Here is a 22,584-nt window from a genome sequence, read left to right as displayed (position 1 = left end):
TAATGAAGACTGAGGACCAAAGTGAAACAATACAATTCTGTTTGCATGTGATAAAAACTGCTGCGTCTCCATCACATCTCATCAGATTGTCATTTAGCTCTATCTAGTGGGCACACAGTAGAACTCCGTCATCTGAGATGACATGTTTCTGACACTGGCTGGATTTCTGCCACAGGTTTGACTGCTTCTGATGTTCTCAGATCAAATCACTCAGACATGAGGACTGACGATGGAGGACGAGCAGCTTCTTCTCTCCGAATGTTTCCTCAACACACGAAGATGGAAAGTGTCTGAAGTTGATCTGAAGTGAGTTCAGCAGGTGAGAATCCTACCAGAGAAATCTGTTTGATCTACAGGATCACACTGTGTTGTATCACCGAATACCAGTACAAATATTTCCTGACGCTGACTGGTTGTTTCTGAATATCTGTTTTAAATGTGGTTCAAAATAATGTGATGAATTTGTCTGCCAGATCAATGATGGTAGAATGATTTCCATGTCATTATCACTTGGAAAGGAAACATCAGTTTGACTGTAGCCTGATATCATATGGTTCTATTTATCATTCGTCTTCAAAATGTTGCATAAAAACTGCCAGTAAGCCTCTTCAAAGCTGTTTAATGAGATTACGGATGTGGATGTTTCTGACTCAGTATGTTTAGTAACAAATAGAAACTTTAGACTTGATTTAACTTCTGTTTTGATCGTAAAGTAAAATAATTTCCAGGTTTTTTTTTTTGATGATCCTTGTGAACTGGGATCTACTGAAGAGTTAAAGTCATATTCTGTCTTTGAATGTACGCAGATGGGCCAAAAACTAACTACAGAAGTTACTTTCAAGATTAAATATTTTCTGAATAGAATAATCTATTCAAAGTTTTGCATACATTCACGATGAAGTCATGAGGCCGTTGAAGTGTTTCTTTAAGCTGATTGGCTGATTCCAAAGATCCATAGAATGTTGCAGGTCCAGATATTCTTGTAGTTCTGTTTGCAGAATGTGTCTTTGTTTAGGATCAGAATGAGGAACCAGCAGCAGTTTGATTGTATCCTCATCTCATGTCAGCGAAACAATGCAGTCAGTCTCAGAACTGCTCTGACAGCTTTGAGCTGCATCTTCTTCCCCAACACTTTACTTTACAAACACTGTTGACATGATGTGTGGATTCTACTTAACAGTGGCACGCAAGCAAGTCAAGTAGCAGCATGCTGACAGTACACTGTGCATTTTGATGCTTAATGGTATTACTGGTAGCACTATTGGCACTTTTCATAGATGTAACCAGAGACTGGATCATTTCTTTAATGATTCCTCCATGTATGTATTATTATGTATTATTAAATGAAAGTTGACACGTTAAAATAAAGAATAAAGGAATACAAGAGGTCAGTGAGTTTAAATACTTAGGAATAATTTTAGATCCACAACTCAAGTTTGATAAACATATTGAGAAAATCACAAAGACTGTAAAGAGTAATCTTAACTATTTTAGATTAATTAGACACTATATTCCAACTCAAGCAGCTCAGATCTTTATGCACTTTATGATTTTTCACAGATTGCATATTGTTTGACAGTATTGGCTCAAGCTTCACCTTCTATAGTAAGGACAATTTCTTCATTATATAATCAGGCTCTAAAAATAATGGATAAAAAAACCTACCCGATGGCATCATTGCAATATACAAAAAAAATACTATCTTATGAGTTTTGACAGTTTTGTACACTTGTGTTCTCTTAAATTAGTATTCAAATGTATCAATAACCTTACACCTGAACCTCTTCATCAATATATTCAATGACAGAACAATAATAGAGTAACGAGAAGCACAGTGGAAGGAAACTGCAGGATTCAACGCTGCAGAACCACTTTTGGACAGTCTGCTTTTTCAATCAAAGGTTGCAAACTTTGGAACATATTACCAACTGAAATAAAATCAATAACTAATATTAAAACCTTCACAAAAAAAAGTTAAGGCGTGGCTTAAAGCAAACCAGAGCTGTCCTCATTTTTAAAGTGTTGTAGTTTAAATAGTTAATTTGGATTGATTTGTAAAATTTTACTTTTTGTTTTCCTTCTTGCTTTTGTTTTATAGATTTGTGAGGATTTTTAACTTAATTTTATAAGTTATGGTCGTATTTGTTTAGGTTTTTTGTATATTGTACTTTTAAAGGATTGTGATCTTGTATGTTTTGATTGTTTTAAAAGCCCAACTAGGGACAGGAGTTGAGAATTAGCTGTAGTTAAAACTCTACATGCAACACATCGGATTCATGAACTGTACTGAAGCTATGTTAATTGCATTGTCCCTATTAAATAAACAATTAAATAAATAAAATAAAATAAAAATAAAGTATCACATCACTGTCTGCATTATTCAGACATCTCACAGAAGGAACATTACATAGATGTGGTTCCACTTTCAAAAATGACAAGAAGAGTCTTTGAAGAAGAGGTTTAAATTCAGTCCCCCTTTGCTAGAAACCAAGAGTGAGGGTCAGAGTGAAACAAGACAGTTGTGTTTACATGTGATTAAAAAAAAATGGTCATTTAGCTCCACCTAGTGGACAGACAGTAGAACTCCATCATCTGGTGTAGGATGTCTGATACTGACTGTATTTCTGCCCTGGGTTTGACTGGTTCTGACGTCTAATATTAATTAGACTTAGACTCTGGAGTTATGAGCATGTGGTGGTATTCTCAGATCAAAGACTACTGAAGGAGAATAAGCAGCTTCTTATCACCAAATAGTTCCTCAACAAACAAGCTGGAAAGTGTCTTTGAGTTTATCTGAAGTGAGTTTAGCAGGTGAGAATCCTGCCAGGCAAATCTGTGCATGTCTGATCAAACTGTGCTGTATCACTGATTTTCAGCAGAAATGTTTACTGATGCTGATTAGCTGTTTTAAATATCTATTTGATTCTTGTAGGTCTAAATGTTGTGCAGTCACTTCAGAAAGTATTCAGGCTTCTCGACGTTTTTGAGTTGTATGTTTCATTTTAAAGAGATGAACGAATGGATGAATCCAGACACATCTCCAGGATCATTAAAGCCGACAGGATGCAGCTGATCTCATGTGGATTCAACGTTTTTATTGTGTTCAATCTGCCATTCTGAATCACTGAGTTCAGACTGCAGGGAAAATCACTTAGTTATTCAATAATATGTGAAAAAAGTGAAAAAGCCTGAATCCTTTGTGAGATGACGCAATATTACATTAACATAAATCAGATGTTGCACTTTAATATCACAGAATATGGAACTGAAAATATTCGTCTGTGAGATGACAGAGGGCTGCACAGTGGTGTAGTGGTTAGCACTTTCACCTTGCAGCGAGAAGATCCCTGGTTAGCGTCCCGGCTTTCCCGGGATCTTTCTGCATGGAGTTTGCATGTTCTCCCTGTGCATGCGTGGGTTTTCTCCGGGTACTCCGGCTTCCTCCCACAGTCCAAAAATATGCTGAGGTTAATTGATCATTCTAAATTGCCCGTAGGTGTGAATGTGAGAGTGCTTGTTTGTCTATATATGTAGCCCTGCGACAGACTGGCGACCTGTCTAGGGTGTCCCCTGCCTTCACCTGAGTCAGCTGGGATAGACTCCAGCCCCCCCCATGACCCTAATGAGGATTAAGCGGTGTATAGATAATGGATGGATGAGATGACAGAGGGACTCGACCAGATGTTCGGATTGTATCAAAAACATTTTAGAAAGGAAAAGTTATTCTGAGATCGTAACAAAGAATTTTGGGATTCTAGCAAATACATTGTGAATGGTCTAGATAGATCGATGGATAGACGGATGGATAGATGGATACTTTTTTAGTCCTGAGGGGAATTCAAAAGAAGCTGCAGACATCAAAAGGCTTAACTGCATCAGTCTGTTAAAACTGATCAGTAAACTAATCAGAACTCAGAATTTATTGCTTGAGAAACATCTTTAAATTCTTATATTGTATAGTAGTGATGCACTAAAACAGACTTCATTGTGTTTTTGTTGCCGCTTCAATGATTTGCAAATTACCTGACATATAATGAGCTGAAGAGCCACATTATGTAGCAACATTAGAGTAGGTTCACAATTTTCTCAAATGACTCTTATAACATCAGAAAGGTGTCCACATTAACATGCTGTCAACATTTTTGATGTTCACACCAGCCATGAAATGGAATTTTAATTGATGGGAGACAAGACTGTGACTGAGGATTTAGCTGCACTAGTGTGAAAAAAAGTTCTTTATTTAATGAGAGTGCATGCTTTGCCTTATATAAACCAGATAAATGTTGGCAATTAAGTTTTCGTGTAGCGATACATGAAACTAAAGTGCATGTTTGCTTCCAGTCTGAGGTTCAGCAGAGTGTTGAGTGAATCTACAGAGAAGGAAGAGTCCGTCATTGTCAGAAAGATTTGAAATAGTCTCCGTCCACATGGTAAATCCTTATATTCAACTGAGCTAGTTTAGTTTCTGAAGCAGAATAATTCTAAATGCTAATGGAAGAAATCTAGGCTGTCCTTTACAACAACACCTGCATCACAGCATGACGTGTGAGAGGAAAAATGCTGTTGGTTTTAGTTCTTGTTCTAGGTATTTCAGTACATGTCTGAATAAAAAGCGCCGACTGAAAGAGTCGGAGAGAAACGCCTAAACACATGCAGAAGTGCAACTGTGAACAGCTTTTAAATTTTACACGTGTTCATTCACAATTTGTTTTGTCTCACAGCAGCAGCAACTGATTTGAGTAAGGCATTAATGATAAGAAAATGAAGACATTAGATGTTTAAAAAAAAGTGGGTTGTATTGAATTTTGTTTGGCAAATAAGTCACAGAAAAATGACATGTAAAACAGTCTTGCTCAGGTTTTATAAAATGAAATGTATTTTATAATAATCTCTGGCATTGCTATTAAAAACTCAGAACGATAGTTTGGTTCTATTTGATTTTGACTTATGGATATGATATTTAAACCACAAACAGTCCAGCTCTCTCAGTTCAGGCCAGTTTCAGTTCAGCTTTTACATCCCTCCTTTCATGTTCTTGTGTTTTGTAATACTGACACAAGTTCTTCTTACTATTTGCTCATTACTTCCTCTTTCAGCCTCTGTTTGCTGCTTTTGTCAGTCAATCATTCTCGTGTTCCCTAGAGAACAGTTGTTTTAAAGAAGTTCTTTTTTCGGTGTCATCAGGTGAAAGAGAGTTACTGTGAAGTCAGAACTCTACATATCTTTAGGGGTAAACCAGGGTAAGATACCCTCTGAGGCACGAAGCCTTGCCACAATAATTCTGTACTTGGCACAGTCATTTTTCATTTAAGGTTAATGGAATATCTCCATAGGGGTACAGAGGAACATTTCCAGCAACCATCACTCCTGTGTTCTAATGCTACATTGTGTTAGCTAATGGTGTTGAAAGGCTCATTGATGATTAGAAAACCCTTGTGCACTTATGTTAGCACATGAATAAAAGTGGGAGTTTTCATGGAAAACATGAAATTGTCTGGGTGACCCCAAACATTTGAGCGAGTGTGTGTGTGTGAGTGTGTGTGTGTGTGTGTGTGTGTGTGTGTGTCTGTGTGTGTGTGTGTGTGTGTGTGTGTGTGTGTGTGTGTGTGTGTGTGTGTGTGTGTGTGTGTGTGTGTGTGTGTGTATATATATATATATATATAAAACCCCCATGAACATAAATGATTTTTAATAGTGTAACCTAAATTTATGATAAATTCTGTACACAATAGGAAAAAAATTTAAATTGTCAATTTAAAAATCCAACTAGCTGACTTTATGTGACGCTAATAGCCTCATGCTATATTAGCTTACTGTAGCAGTAGCTACCTAGTGAATTCTTCTCTAAATTCTGGCTAACTATTGATGGTTACTAGTGATTTGACATTTTTCTGTCAGAAACTTAAATATTAGTGATAATAAAGGTAAAATGGACTTTTTTTCTAGGTCTATCAATCCTAAATTAATTGGATTTTGTTTTTAAAATCCAAGATAATTTCTGTATATGTGCATATCAGCTGATTGGCCAACATGTTGTTTACTGCAGTAGCTTCCCTCTGCATTTCTTAATTTTAAGCTCACTTCTAACTTATTTTAACAAACTTCAAACTACAGCACTTTTTTCTTCTTGAAGAGAATAGTCATTTTCCTAAGGGGACTGCCCGTGTTATATCATGTTTGCCCAGCACCTCCTGTTTCATGAGTAACTTTTATCTACATTCACTGGTTCCTCTTCCAGAAAAACACTTTCAGTTTCGCTGCTCACTGCAGCAGCTTCTCCTCTCAACACAGAGGTGGACGGTGTCTGGAAGTGGCTGTGAAGTCAGCTCAGCAGGTAAAGAAACCACATAAATCTCTAAATGTGTCATTAACAGGATATTTTTCCTCACGTTGCGTGTTTAAAATACTTTTATGTCCGCCAAGTGTTTGCTGTAGACAAAAGAACGAAACACGGTTGTAGCAGCTGAAGGATGGTTTCGCTGTTTAGCTCGTTTATTTTATTTTGTAGGCCGCTTTAAAAAGCTATTTAACTCAGAAAAATGGTCTTTCTTTTAGTTTCCTGTTAAAATACACAGCTGTCTGCTGGGTGTTTCCTGCCGCTGAGCTGTTATTGTCAACCTCATCCTTCATCACTACGACTGTCTGCCCACCGCTAAAACCCACCGAAACTAATGATTGGATTCATGTTTATTTTATATTGTATTGAATAAATGCATTTTAAATGTTGTCCCGTTAAAACTGTGGATATTGTAACTTTAGAGTGACAGGAGCGCCCCCAGAAGGGTCTCATAGGAATGACACACTAAAGCCTCAACACAGTATCGGGAAATCTAGTGGTGGAAAAAGTTTTCAGACACCCTTAAAATTCTCCACACAATCTCAAATATTATCATGAAGTATTTATGGAAAAGTCTTTTTTGTGTTTCGAAAGATGTGGCTGCATTAGACAGACACAAAGAAATACAAATTATATAAATTTTTGTTTATTGTTTACAAGAAAAACAAGGAAACAAATAGGAAACTAAACTACATTCTTGACAGTTTCAATATGCCAGTTCTCATCATTGTCAGTATCAAAGTCAACAAATAAAAGAGAATGTGTTCAAAACTAAACAAACAAAAAAAAGCAAACCATCAAATAATATTTAGTAGCCCTGCCATTAGCAGCAGTAGCGCTCTAATCCTGGCTGGCATGTTCCCTACAAGCCTTTCACACTGTTAAGGGTTGTCTGGTCCCAGTCTTCTTGAATTACTGCTTGTAATTCTTCTAATTTCTTTGGTTTACGCTTTGAAACAGACTTTTTGATAATCCACCACAGATTTTCAATGGGGCTCATGTCCATATCATGGATTCAGCTGGCCATTCTAAGACCTGGATACTATGCTCCTGCAGCCAAGTTCTGCTGGCCGTGGATGTGTTCAAGAGGCATTATCTGGTTGAAACATTCAGTTCTGACTTCAGTGGAACAGTGCATGTGCAGAAGGGAGCATGTGGGTTTGGAGAATGTCACAATACTTGGCAAAGGTCAATGTGCCATCACAGACAGTGAGATGCAGCACCAGCAGCACTCATGCATCCACAACCCATGATACTGCCTCCACCATGCTTGACAGTAGGTGCTGTACATGATGGAGATAATGCTTCACTTGGCCTTCTGCATACCTGCATGCCCTCACATTAGCAGCAGGAAGCTAAAGCTGGAAACTGGACTCATCTGACCACAGAATCTTCTTCCAGTTCCTGGCTGTCCAGTTCTTGTGTGCTTAGGCCCCACGACGCCGGGCTAACCTCTGTCTCTCATTGATCATGGGCTTCTTGGCAGCCTTGTAGGACCTTAAGTCATGACCTAAAAGTCGACCACATACAGTGAGGGTGGAACATTTGGACACCAGTTTGGTTTGACCACTGCTGCTGAATTTCTTGTGACGTAATTCAGTGTTTTTCCCTGCACATGTGGATCAGGATGCGACCATTTCTTCCTGAAGAAACCCTTGGACGCTCAGATCTTGGTTTGTCTTCCAAGCTGTTGGTTCCTCTGTATTTCTGCAGAGTGAATAGAACTGCTGAAGGACTGCATTTGAACTTCCTGGCTATCTGGGTGCAGCTGTGCCCTTCATGGCTGAGAATCTATATCTTAAGGTGTGTTTCATGCGTGAGGTTCCTTGTTTTAGCCATTTTTGTCTCTGAAGAACTTTCAAATGTGCTGGCTTTATATAGACACCAAGCATGGCAACAAAAATTGTCTTTTAATAAAACGCATGACCTTCGTTAGTGGTACCAAAATGACCCAATACTCAAAAATTCTTAGGTATTTTTATGGAACCAATCAATTTTAAGTTTTTAATGGCTTTTTTTTAGGATTTGTTTAGTATTTTGACTGTGACTGTACTAAAAGAAATTGCACTTGAAGACCTAATGCAATATTTCACAAATGCATAGGTGAAAACTTTTTTCCACCACTGTATTATAACATTGTATTACAGAGGGCAGTAGAAATTTATGTCAGTGTGAGAGTTAGGACAGATATACTTTTGAAAAATGTATTTTCAAGTTGATGTCACTTATTGTCTGATGAGCAGATGGGACTAATACAAGCAATACAAGAATGTAGACTGTGGTGATCACAGAAAACAGATGCTGTGGTGTGTTTAAAGGGAAAACAGTAATAGTTTATTTACAGCGTCAATACTGAAAAATCTGTCAGCGTGTGATGATAATTTATCTAACTACAGGCATCTGTGGTACAATAACATGTTTTGTTACTATGTTGTCTAATTTTGGTATTGTTTCATGGATTAGAGAGTAGGGATGTCCCGATCAAGTTCTTTTGGATTCCAATCTGATCCAAGTCATGTAATATTTACTATCTACCTGACAGCATTATCCCAGATAATACATGCTTTCAGGTATTTTAGATTAGCTGTAGTACCTGGTTCCCTCTTAGGCTTAATTGCCTCTGGCCGGGATACAACTGTTATGTTCAGGTGGAGTAAACTCAGACAGTGTTCCTGTATCCCAGTGGAACATCTGGCAACTTTTTTTTTCCAATATTTCGTGTCTGCAGCAGACAAGGCTGCAGTTTCTGGACTGCAGTTGTAAGACTGTTCTAGGGCGCTTGGTTGTTGCGACAGTACCACCTACCGAATAGGCAGATCACTAAAGTGCACAACCTTTATTAATTTTGCTTGTGTCTGTGGCCTTGAAAAGTAAGCTCACCTTTGGGGTTAACAAGTGGTCATCACGTTATCAAGCCCAAAAACAAGGTAATTTAAAACAAGTGTCCTAGAAATCTGGCCCTACATCTGCAGTCCTTAAAAGATAGCTTCCTCTGCTCTGACTTCTTTTTTTCATCTGTCTGCATGAAAAATTCCTTAATCAGCCCTGATCTCAATCGTGTGTTTGATCTAGGAACTTCTCTGTTCGAGAGGCCGCGTTATTTAACACATTCATATAAAAATAACATTACTAGTGCAAATAAGCTGCTGTTAAAAGCACTCTAATTAAAAAAAAACTTGATATGATGGAAAAATATTGTGACTTCAGATTTCTACAGTAGAATAATATCCAGCTATGACGGGGCTCTGGATTCAGTTGTGTTACTGATGTTTCAACTGCACTTTATAAACTGCCTCTGTGTGAGAGCTCACTAGTCTGAAATGAAGGAAAGAAACGCAATGCCTATTCTAATAAATATATTGCTGACATTCACATGCCAGAAAGAAAAGCATGACGTACATGGGCGTACTGTGTCTCACTTTTAAACAATGACAAATGTATTTTTCACGGTCATCATTGTGTATTTATGGATGAATCTGTGGCTGTGTAACCACTGTAGACTAATCAATTCTCTCCAGACTCAGAGTTCTGAATATTTGAGCCATGTCAGTGACAGTAATGAGAACTAATGTTGTTGTTGTACTGATCAGGTTGTTGTGTTTGTGTGAAGGTGTGTCTCTGCTATGAATCAGTGTGAGGACAGAGAGGAGGGAGTTCCTCCCTCTGAAACCACTCTGTGTGGGGAACATGAGAACCAGACCAAAGCTCAGAGGTGAGATGAACATCTCTAACTGTCCATGACTCTTCTCCATGTCAGAGCTCAGCACTGACCATCATTATTTACACTCAAAATTCTGTGTGTTGTGTTGAAGACCAAAGCAGCAGAACAGACCAGATTCTCCCGTTTCCAGCTGTGTGTCCATGAAGAGTGACCAGTCTATGGAGCCTCCACTCGCTTTTAAAATACGACCTTCTGAAGCACAGTAAGTGATGATAATGTAGGTGTTCTTGCAGATGTATAATCTTGTTCTGACCTCTAACATTAACTGAGCATTTTAAAGATGGATTCTCTTGTAATAATTCACACTGTTACTGAAAGTAATGAACATAACAATGTAAAATCAGATTCTTACACTGTCTGTTAGTGGACGTTTGTTGAGTTTATTTTTCATTTCTCCTCTCAGCTGGTATCTGACCAGTACAACCTGGTTTGCTACTGGTCGCCTTTCAGCAGTTTAACTTTGGAGGAATGAAAGAATTTCACTGATTTCCTCACTTCCTGCAGATTTATAATGTTGTTCTGTAAGTTGCACTACTGATCACTTGGTCATCTTTGATGTATATCAGATTTGAGCAGCAGATACGAGACTGTCCTGCTTCCAGCTGTGTGTCCATGAAGAGTGACCAGTCCATGGAGCCTCCTCTTGCTTTTAAAGGACAGCCTTCTGAAATACAGTGAGTTAGTTTTTGAGTGCAACGATCTCTGTTGTTTTTCTCTGTGTTTTGTGTTTTATGCATGTATGTCTATATTAAATATGTATAAAATGATGGTTAAAAAACTCTTTAAAGAGGTTTACAAACAGATAGAGAAGAGAAGGAAGTGACAAATATTTGGTGAGGTGGATTCTAGAAATAAATTGCAGCCAAACTTTGTTCCTCAAAATAAAAAAAATGCATTTATATAAATGTTTCTCAAATGTATTGCATCAGTTTTCATCGGCATAGACAGGGAAATGTGCCAGTGTTGTTGGTGAGAGTCCAGTGAAGCTGAGCTTGATTTATTCCTGACCTTCACCCAAACCTCCTCGTGTCTCTTGTTTGTTAGTGACATCGTGTACAGTCAGGTCCATAAATATTTGGACATTGACACGATTTTCAGCATTTTGACTCTGTACACCACCACAGTAGATCTGAAATTAAACAGTCAATGTGTGCTTTAAGTGCAGACTTTCACCTTTCATTTGAGGGTATTTATATCCAAATCAGATGGACGGTGTAGGAATTACAACACATTTTATGTGCACTCCACCTTTTCTATGGACCAAAGTAATTGGATAATTGGCTGCTCAGCTGTTCCATGGCCAGGTGTGTGTTATCCCCTCATTATTTCATTTACAAGGAGCAGATAAAAGGTCTAGAGTTCATTTCAAGTGTGGTATTTGTGTTTGAAGTCGGGTGAGGTAAACTCTCAATATGATGTTCCATGAGCTATCAGTGTCAGTGAAGCAAGCCATCATTAGGCTGAAAAATCCAAACAAACCCATCAGGGAGGTAGCAGAAATATTACGTGGTTTGGTACATTCTTAAAAAGGCAGAACACACTGGTGAGCTCAGCAACGCCAAAAGACCAGGAAGACCACGGAAAACAATTGTGAGACTCAGGTTATGGTATTTGTATGAACGATTCACTGCAACAAAATAACACAAAGTAAGCCTTTAAGTTACAGTTGTGTGGTGATATTTTTGTTTCCATCAGGATTCAGGAGCAGAAACCAGCCTCTTCTGTACCCAGCTGTGTGTCCATGAAGAGTAACCAGTCTATGCTTGAACCCGTTAAATTTAAAGATGGACACCAGACCACTGATGAAGGGTGAGAATATAAAGTTTTCATTGTGTTTCCGCTTTGAAAATTTCACATCCAACAGTGAGAATGTCATTTACATGAAAGATCACTTCGTGTTTCTGCCAGAATTCATCATTATAGAACATAACCCCTTTAACAAAGTGTACATGTGCTAAAGTTGAATGTTGTTGCAGCGTTAACCAGCAGAGTTCAGAGGATCTCAGAGGTCAGTCTGTCCCTCAGCATCAAACAGATCTGGACTCCATATTAATGGTGAGAACTATTCTACATTCAACACTTTACTGTCACAGTAACTTGACAGAAGAATTTGTTCTGATTCACTGATGAAACATGAAACAGACTCTCAGTGGGAAGTTTACATCCATCCATTATCTATACACCGCTTAATCCTCACTAGGGTCATGGGGGGGGCTGGAGTCTATCCCAGCTGACTCAGGTGAAGGCAGGGGACACCCTAGACAGGTCACCAGTCTGTCACAGGGCCACATACAAAGACAAACAAGCACTCACACATTCACACCTACGGGCAATTTAGAATGATCAATTAACCTCAGCATATTTTTGGACTGTGGGAGGAAGCCGGAGTACCCGGAGAAAACCCACGCATGCACAGGGAGAACATGCAAACTCCATGCAGAAAGATCCCGGGAAAGCCGGGACGCGAACCAGGGACCTTCTTGCTGCAAGGCGAAAGTGCTAACCACTACGCCACTGTGCAGCCCCAGTGGGAAGTTTAATAGATGTATTTAGGTCCAAATATTATCGTCTGATACATCGATGCTGCAGTAAATCCAACCATCATGAAGGTTTTATATGTTCAGTCACTGTTAAAACTGTTTCAGTTGTTGATTCCACTTCAGCTATGATTTTTGTCCTAATATTGTCCACACTGCTCTCATTACTAGAATACTGATCTGAATTTGTCTTCAGTTTCAGCAGAAAACAAACTCGATATATTTCTCTGTTCCAGCTGCTGGAGGAGAACATCATCAGTTTTGTGAAGAATGAGATGAAGAAGATCCAGAAGGTTCTGGGTCCAGATTACCCAGAATGCTTAGAGAGTCAGAGGGAGGAGGAGGAGTTGGAGGATGAGGATGAAGAGCAGAGGAGGAGCAGCAGAGAGTCATTTTTGAAGATCACACTACATTTCCTGAGGAGAATGAAGCAGGACCAGCTGGCTGACTGTCTGCAGAGCAGTAAGAGGATTTTAATAGATAGTGAGAAACAGAGGCATTAGTCCACACAAATAATTCAGCCCTTCCTCGATGTACACTTAGCTGTCCTTTCACTGCGGCAGCTTGGGGTAGGTGTGAGGTGGCCTTAGTGTTTAAATGAACAGCCCTGTAATTGGCCCATTTAGGCTTTTTGTTTCTATTGCAGGATCTGACAGCTACAAGCACGATAAGTCAGAGTGCACCAGAACAACAACAAATAGCAGATAATAGACATGACTTCAGTTCTGTGAGCATGTACAAAACATAGTGCTATGCCAGCCGATATGGTGAATTTTTTGCACTACTGATGCTGATGTTTTAATGGACCGTTACCCAACTAGGAAATTCAGAGGAGAGCAGTTTTGCGAGACCACTCACATATGTCTACCCCGCAATTAGGTGCTTTTTTCCACCAAAAATGGAACTCAGAGATTCTTCAGAGGCAGTTCTTGCAGTCCAAACATGTCAAAAGGCAGAATGTCTCTAAAGTGGCCCACAAGTTTCTGAAGTGGAAAATTGCCCATTTATAGTAAATTATCCTTTAATATCCCTGTAAGTTAACACTTTTGATTGGCCAATACGAATTTAAGGATTGTATTGTCTCCTCTTGGTGTAGCTTGCTCTTGCCAGTGCTTCAGATATGGACAGAGATTTGTTTTAGAGAAAAACCCATTTGAAAAATTTCCTGTGTATGTGAGGACTAAGCTTGAGTGTGAAAGGCAGAATGTACTGGGGTTACTGCAGGGTAGATAGTAGTGGCTAGACTTCGAAGAGTTAGTGAATGATTACAGGGAAACATCTGAATGAACTGTAGAATGAGCAGATGTTTGACACATATGTTATTTGTTTATTCAGGATCTCCTACTACAGAGGTTAGACAACAACACAAGTCTAAGCTGAAGAAGAAGTTCCAGTGTGTGTTTGAGGGGATCGCTAAAGCAGGAAACCCAACTCTTCTGAATCAGATCTACACAGAGCTCTACATCACAGAGGGAGGGACTGCAGAGGTCAATGATGAACATGAGGTCAGACAGATTGAAACAACATCCAGGAAACCAGACAGAGCAGAAACAACCATCAGACAAGAAGACATCTTTAAAGGCTCACCTGGAAGAGATGAACCAATCAGAACAGTGATGACAAAGGGAGTGGCTGGCATTGGGAAAACTGTCTTAACACAGAAGTTCACTCTGGACTGGGCTGAAGACAAAACCAACCAGGACATCCACTTCACATTTCCATTCACTTTCAGAGAGCTGAATGTGCTGAAAGAGAAAAAATACAGTTTGGTGGAACTTGTTCATCACTTCTTTACTGAAACCAAAGAAGCAGGAATCTGCAACTTTCAACACTTCCAGGTTGTGTTCATCTTTGATGGTCTGGATGAGTGTCGACTTCCTCTGGACTTCCACAACAACGAGATCCTGACTGATGTTACAGAGTCCACCTCAGTGGATGTGCTGCTGACAAACCTCATCAGGGGGAAACTGCTTCCTTCTGCTCGCCTCTGGATAACCACACGACCTGCAGCAGCCAATCAGATCCCTCCTGAGTGTGTTGACATGGTGACAGAGATCAGAGGGTTCACTGACCCACAGAAGGAAGAGTACTTCCGAAGGCGATCGAGAGATAAGAAGCAGGCCATTGGTATCATCTCCCACATCAAGACATCACGAAGCCTCCACATCATGTGCCACATCCCAGTCTTCTGCTGGATCACTGCTACAGTTCTGGAGGAGCTGTTGAAAACCAGAGAGAGAGGAGATCTGCCCAAGACCCTGACTGAGATGTTCATCCACTTCCTGGTCGTTCAGGCCAAGGTGAAGAAGGTCAAGTATGATGGAGGATCTGAGACAGAGCCACCCTGGAGTCCAGAGAGCAGGAAGATGATTGAATCTCTGGGAAAACTGGCTTTTGAACAGCTGCAGAAAGGAAACCTGATCTTCTATGAATCAGACCTGGAAGAGTGTGGCATCGATATCAGAGAGGCCTCAGTGTATTCAGGAGTGTTCACACAGATCTTCAAAGAGGAGAGAGGACTTTACCAGGACAAGGTGTTCTGCTTCGTCCATCTGAGTGTTCAGGAGTTTCTGGCTGCTCTTCATGTCCATCAGACTTTCATCAACTCTGGTGTCAACCTGCTAGAAGTACAAAATACAGCATTCCCTCTGATGAAAGTGTTTCAAGACAAACCTACTCCCGAACATCTACACCAGACAGCAGTGGACCAGGCCTTACAGAGTCCCAGTGGACACCTGGACTTGTTCCTGCGTTTCCTCCTGGGTCTTTCACTGCAGACCAATCAGAATCTCCTACGAGGCCTGCTGACACAGACAGGAAGTAGCTCACAGACCAATCAGGAAACAGTCGAGTACATCAAGAAGAAGCTTAATGAGAATCTGTCTGCAGAGAGAAGCATCAATCTGTTCCACTGTCTGAATGAACTGAATGATCGTTCTCTAGTGGAGGAGATCCAACAGTCTCTGAGATCAGGACGTCTGTCCACAGATAAACTGTCTCCTGCTCAGTGGTCAGCTCTGGTCTTCATCTTACTGTCATCAGAAGAACATCTGGATGTGTTTGACCTGAAGAAATATTCTGCTTCAGAGGAGGCTCTTCTGAGGCTGCTGCCAGTGATCAAAGCCTCCAACAAAGCTCTGTAGGTGATCTGATAGTTACACTTATTTAAATATGTTTAAAATTTAGGGTGATGAATAAGAAACTGCTTTTTTCATCTTCTTCAGACTGAGCAGCTGTAACCTCTCAGAGAGAAGCTGTGAAGCTCTGTCCTCAGTTCTCAGCTCTCAGTCCTCTAGTCTGAGAGATCTGGACCTGAGTAACAACGACCTGCAGGATTCAGGAGTGAAGCTGCTTTCTGCTGGACTGAAGAGTCCACACTGTGAACTGGAAACTCTCAGGTCAGAATACAACTATTTCTCTATCAGTTGAATTCTGCTTTATGTTCAAGTTGGTGCATCTGTCATATTTTTCTTTTTGCTTCCCAAGTTCATATATTTCTGACTCCAGTCTGTCAGGTTGTCTGGTCACAGAAGAAGGTTGTTCTTCTCTGGTCTCAGCTCTGAGCTTCAATTCCTCCCATCTGAGAGAGTTGGATCTGAGCTACAATCATGCCGGAGACTCGGGAGTGAAGCTGCTTTCTGCTGCAGTGGATGATCTAAACTGGAGACGGGACAGTCTCAGGTATGGTCAGACAACAGGAGATCACATCATGCCTGTTTGTCTAATGTCATTTGTTTTGTGTCTTTTTGCTCAGGTCCATGAGGGACAGTCAGCCTTTAGTTGGTGGTAATTATTTCTGTGAAGCTGTCTATCTGGACTTGTTGGAAAACATGTCACTTGGCTTTGATACGCATTTCAACTAATGGAGACTTGGTTGCTGAAGGGTCACCTTGCACTACAACCTCATGAAGATCCTTAACTGTGGCATATATCAACTCTCTCTAAGTGCAGATCTTTGTGATGGCTTGGATGAGGGGCTCAAGGTTGGTGATAAATATACCACAAATAGCGGATCGATTTAGCTCACATTTTCTTGTAGCTTTGTGGTGTTCCAAGGTACGTGAGAAGGCCACTTATCTGAGAGTAAGACGAGGCATTCTGGTCCTGCAGTTGACTTGTGCTGGTGTGCTAATTCATTTGACGTCTTGCTGGATCCTTTTCTGAACCTGGTGCTTGCTTTGCTGTGTGTTGATAACTTGGAATTTTAGTGGTTTACCTGCAGCCGACAAAGATCAAATCATAGTCTCTTTGTTAGAGAGACAAGACTACACTGTATCCTGGAATCAAAGGAAAATGTCAAACCCGGCTCAAAAGACCAAATATTGGATAGGATGTTAGGACTGTATAGGTGATGGTGGATATTAGTGAGGATTGTGTTGGAGTGTCAGTCAGAACACAGAATGCTCAGATTCAGCTTTCTTTCCTTTCACCGACTTATTGGCAACACAACAGTACAGAACAGCGATTAAGGCTTATAGACGAAAGTTCAGTGATGTATGATCGATGCCTAGCTCCATGTGCTCGGTTACATCAGCTGTGTATTTCCATCACAGCAGGGCAAGTGCCCAACAGGCTACAGCCTTTCCAACAAATGCAATGAGATAAAATTCTGTTCAGACATCTGCTGAAAGAAATTCCTCATAGGAGCCTTTATTATTAAATAAACATATTGAACAGCTTAACACTAACTTTTTTTTAATGTGAAATGCTCAGCTTAAAAATCTTAAAGTTTCCTGAGAGAGCTTTATATTCTGACACCGATAACATTACACCCTTGATCTTGAACATATAAATGACATAAAACAACACAATCTGGTGGCTTGACTGATTACAGTCAAGATAGAAAAGTCTGAAAACCGTTTGGAGTTGGACGTATGGAAGACTGTGCTCCTATTATTTATACATCACGCTGTCTTCTGCTGCTGTTTCTTCTTCTTTCCTGACGGACATATCATTGTGAACAAAAGTTTGCATACACTTGCAAAGACCATACACAGGTGTATCTCAAATAATTAAAGTTAAGACTTGCGTTTAATAAAACAATCATTCAGATTGTGTTTTTTCCTGCAGGATGGATCATTGTGGAGAGCAATGGTTAAAACCTGGTCTGAAGAAGTGTAAGTTTGACGAATGACAAAACAGCAAACTGTCAGTTTGTGTTTAAATTTGTGTTTAAATGTAAAATTGATAGTAATGGTATTTTTTTCATTGAAATATTATTTAGCAGTGATGGCTGACAAAAAATATCACCATTAAACTTCAGATTGATTAACATCATATGTAGAAGACCGAATAAAGCCATCAGATGTGTCAGATAATAAACTATAGCTCTGTTGTGTTTTATTTTCTCAGATTTCTGTGAACTTGAACTGGACACAAACACAGTGAACAGAAACCTCAGACTATCTGACAACAACAGGAGGGTGACATATGTGAAGGAGGAGCAGCCATATCCTGATCATCCAGACAGATTTGACTGTAGGGTTCAGCTGCTGTGTAGAAGTGGTCTGACCGGTCGCTGTTACTGGGAGGTCGAGTGGAGAGGAGGAGTCTACATATCGGTGACATACAGAGGAATCAGAAGGAAAGGAAACAACGATAACTGCATGTTTGGATGGAATGATCAGTCCTGGAGTCTGAACTGCTCTGATGATGATGGTTTCTCTCTCTGGCACAATAACATAAGAACATCCATCTCCTCCTCCTTTTCCCCCTCCTCTGTCTCAAAGAAAGTAGCAGTGTATGTTGACTGTCCTGCTGGCATTCTGTCCTTCTACAAACTGTCCTCTGACTCTCTGATCCACCTCCACACCTTCAACACCACATTCACTGAACCTCTGTATCCTGGGTTTGGGTTTAGATCTGGGTTTTCAGGCTGGTCGGGTTCCTCAGTGTCTCTGTGTTCTCTGTAGGAGGGAGAGTGTTTAGAAGTGACAGCAGCTTAAACTCTGTTGTTTTAGCCAGATAGTGGATGATGTTTCCTTTTAGTTTACCTTTGAATCACTGATTGTGATCCAATAATATTGTCACATCTATTTGGTGTGGTAATTTGGCAGGGAACGATTCTGGACCGCTTGGTGCAGACAACGAACAAAAATTTTAATTCAAACAAAACATTCCTTTCTTGCATTTGATAACTAACTAGACAAATGTTTACAGCCAAAAGACAATTCAGTGCAATGTTTGAGACAACAGGAGATGTGTTGTACCTCCTAAAAGAACCACAAGAGCTCCGAGTGTCACTCCTGAGCGTCCATCGAACTCAGAACTCACTGTGACCTGCATCTCCTCTGCTCCGAACACAGAAATGTGTACATTGGAATGAACTGCACAGTTTAAATATGTTTAACTAAGGAGATCTAACATCAGCAGAGTGAGGTCCCAAAATATGGAGTATTAAATGTTGAACATCTGAATGTATGAAGGATTGCACACAGAGCCACTGACCAGAGACAAATAATCCTTCACTCTGCTCTTTGTTTGTTCTCAGACACAGACTTTTTCTCTCAATCAGACATACTCCAGAAATCTTATTTTTTATTTTTATTTGAATGTTTACATTTATATTCTTAATATGTTAATAGCTAATAGCATTTTAAACTAAATCACACAATTTAAATGCATGCTAGAATCACTAATCATTGTTTTGCTAATGTTGCTGGAACATTATATCAGAGTGAACACATCAGGATATGAATGGAACACAGTAGAGTGTGATGTTTTTTGTCCTATTTTTTAATCTTATGGAAATGTTTGTTTTCCTGGTTGAGGCCAAAGAAAATTTTACTGCCTCAGATGGACAATAAAGTTTATTCTTTTTTTATTCAAATGCATTATTAGCATTCTGATTAAATGAGTTTTACACAGTTACCTGACCATACACTGTTGTAGAGAAAAAAAAACTGCGGTTCTGTTTTAAAATAAATAGCAGCAGAAAGTAACACTGTGGTCCAGTGATGGTGGGTAGACCTTGTTGGGATTTTTTTTTAAGGCACTACTAACTGAACACTGAAATTGATATTACATATGAGTATTACAATATTGATTATAATAACCATTTAATGTGCAATGAATGCATGAGTTGTGCTTGACCTTTAAAATGGAAGAGATGGAGCTAAGCACTAACTCCAAGCTCTGATGGACACAGACAGGTTAGGCTGGTTATAGCTGCTAAGTTATAGCTGCTTATAAAAAACATTTCTTCTTCTACACATGCACACACACTAACAAAGATAGAGCTTTGGTCTTGATACACAGCACATTCCTATTTCCTTACAAGGTAATGTCGTTGTTTCTCTGATGTCCGTGATGTTCAGGTGGAGAAGAAACGCCCGTTGACACTGACTTTCTTAATAAGAACTTTATTAAAAGAAAGAACAGTATCGTACAGACAGGAGCTGTCTGGAAGGATGTCACCCAATGATCCTCCTCGAACAAAGACCAACGGTCAGTTTTTATACCTTCTAGCAACGTATAGAATTACAGCATCTGGTTTACAACCCCACTAAAGAGTGACAACTCCTCAGACAAGAGTCCCCTTCTGTGCATTCCTAAGGGTCACAAATCAGCTATAGGTTAACAGTGGACCCCAAAGTCAACACAGCATAGGATTTCTGGAGCCTGAAAACACATTCTCAGTACTTACTACCATCTGTTAGTTAAAAGTTCACTCTATGGTCAATAACCACCAGAACCCACACCAGACCAGATACTTCAGTAACAACTAATTGTACTGAAATTGCTAAACTCAAGGTTGTTTAAGGGTGGAAACCATAATAATCCTCCCTAAGGGACACCTGCATCCTTCCTATGAGATATCACCAGTAGTTGCATCACATAACAGCTAACAAAGGAATAATACTAACAGGTAGAGAGTGGGAAGAAGCTTGCAGGAGGGTTCTTTTAACAGTGTGCGGCTCCTGGGGATTGGATGAATCGTGTGCGAAGAGAGATGGGCATACACTATATTGCCAAAAGTATTCGCTCACCCATCCAAATAATCAGGTGTTCCAATCACGTCCATGGCCACAGGTGTATAAAATCCAGCACCTAGGCTGCAGACTGCTTTTATAAACATTTGTGAAAGAATGGGTCGCTCTCAGGAGCTCAGTGAATTCCAGCGTGGAACTGTGATAGGATGCCACCTGTGCAACAAATCCAGTCGTGACGTTTCCTCGCTCCTAAATATTCCACAGTCAACTGTCAGCTGTATTATAAGAAAGTGGAAGTGTGTGGGAACGACAGCAACTCAGCCACCAAGTGGTAGGCCACGTAAACTGATGGAGTGGGGTCAGTGGATGCTGAGGAGCATAGTGCCAAGAGGTGGCCAACTTTCTGCAGAGTCAGTCACTACAGACCTTCAAACTTCATGTGGCCTTCAGATTAGCTCAAGAACAGTGCTTCAGCAGAGAGCTTCATGGAATGGGTTTCCATGGCCGAGCAGCTGCATCCAAGCCATACATCACCAAGTGCAATGCAAAGCGTGGGATGCAGTGGTGTGAAGCAGGCCACCACTGGACTCTAGAGCAGTGGAGACCTTCTCTGGAGTGACCAATCGCGCTTCTCCATCTGGCAATCTGATGGACCAGTCTGGATTTGGCGGTTGCCAGGAGAACCATACTTGTCGGACTGCATTGTGCCAAGTGTAAAGTTTGGTGGAGGGGGAATTATGGTGTGGGCTTGTTTTTCAGGAGCTGGGCTTGGCCCCTTAGTTCCAGTGAAAGGAACTCTGAATGCTTCAGCATACCAAGACATTTTGGACAATTCCATGCTCCCAACTTTGTGGGAACAGTTTGGAACTGGTCCCTTCCTCTTCCAACATGACTGTGCACCAGTGCACAAAGCAAGGTCCATAAAGACATGGATGACAGAGTCTGGTGTGGATGAACTTGACTGGCCTGCACAGAGTCCTGACCTCAACCCGATAGAACACCTTTGGGATGAATTAGAGTGTAGACTGAGAGCCAGGCCTTCTGGTCCAACATCAGTGTGTGACCTCACAAATGTGCTTCTGGAAGAATGGTCAAAAATTCCCATAAACACACTCCTAAACCTTGTGGACAGCCTTCCCAGAAGAGTTGAAGCTGTTATAGCTGCAAAGGGTGGACAGACGTCATATTGAACCCTATGGATTAGGAATGGGATGTCACTTATGTTCATATGTGAGCCAAGGCAGGTGAGCGAATGCTTTTGGCAATATAGTGTTGTTGTGCTGTCCTCATCTTCTTCTCAGTTATGATGCTTATTTTATCAATAACTTTCACGACTAATAATACTGCCACCAGTACTATTAATCACTACAACTAATACTACTACGTTCTATTAATATTTCTTTAAATGTACCACTCCTCCCTCAGTAACCCACTTTACACACACACTGTAAATGCTGCTGTTTGTGTGTTTATATTGTTCCACTTTATTTCTTTACTTTTAGTTCTTAGTTTATTTCCTTGATTACTGCACTCAGAGCTGAGACTCACAGCTCAGGAGTCACATTTCTCATTTATGTGTAAAAACTGGGCCAATAAAGTTGATTCTGATTCTGGTTTGATTCATTTCTTTCTTCGGTTGTTTTAATTCATGCTGTGTTTTTGATTTATTCCTGCTGGAACCAGAACTAGGACCTGTCCAACATGTTCTACACTGACCTTCAGACCTCAGGTTCCAGCTGATAGATCCTGATGATCAGGTTGACCTCTGATCTCTGCGTTAATGTGTTTTACTGAGCTGCTGAAGTTCAGACGTCCTCAGAGAGATGCAGATAAACCAACAGGAACACTGAAGATGCAGTTTTCTTTTATTCATGATGATATCAGACAGAAGAACCAAACAAACTGTCATAAATCAGAGTCGGTCTTCAGCCTCCAGGTCTTCAGCTGGTCAGCAGCCTCCAGGGCTTCAGCTGGTCTTCAGCCTCCAGGGCTTCAGCTGGTCTTCAGCCTCCAGGGCTTCAGCTGGTCTTCAGCCTCCAGGGCTTCAGCTGGTCAGCA

At 40.3% G+C, this 22,584-nt stretch overlaps 1 protein-coding gene across 1 annotated transcript; it reads left to right on the top strand.

The window, feature by feature from the left end:
* The first annotated feature begins 210 nt into the window (after positions 1-210).
* LOC111582612 (protein NLRC3-like) lies at positions 211-22,139 on the top strand. Its single transcript, XM_055016109.1, has 12 exons — positions 211-306; positions 9,948-10,049; positions 10,150-10,260; positions 10,625-10,732; positions 11,754-11,867; positions 12,035-12,113; positions 12,832-13,057; positions 13,931-15,734; positions 15,820-15,993; positions 16,103-16,276; positions 17,666-17,712; positions 17,948-22,139. Exons 1-12 carry the CDS (start codon positions 230-232, stop codon positions 18,505-18,507), a joined length of 3,576 nt encoding a protein of 1,191 aa, XP_054872084.1. The 5' UTR covers positions 211-229; the 3' UTR covers positions 18,508-22,139.
* The last annotated feature ends 445 nt before the right edge of the window (positions 22,140-22,584 follow it).

This window comes from Amphiprion ocellaris, chromosome 12, assembly GCF_022539595.1.
Source record: "Amphiprion ocellaris isolate individual 3 ecotype Okinawa chromosome 12, ASM2253959v1, whole genome shotgun sequence".
Lineage (NCBI taxonomy): Eukaryota > Metazoa > Chordata > Actinopteri > Pomacentridae > Amphiprion > Amphiprion ocellaris.
The sequence above is the reverse complement of the archived record's forward strand: the minus strand, read 5'-3'. Positions and strand labels throughout refer to the sequence as shown.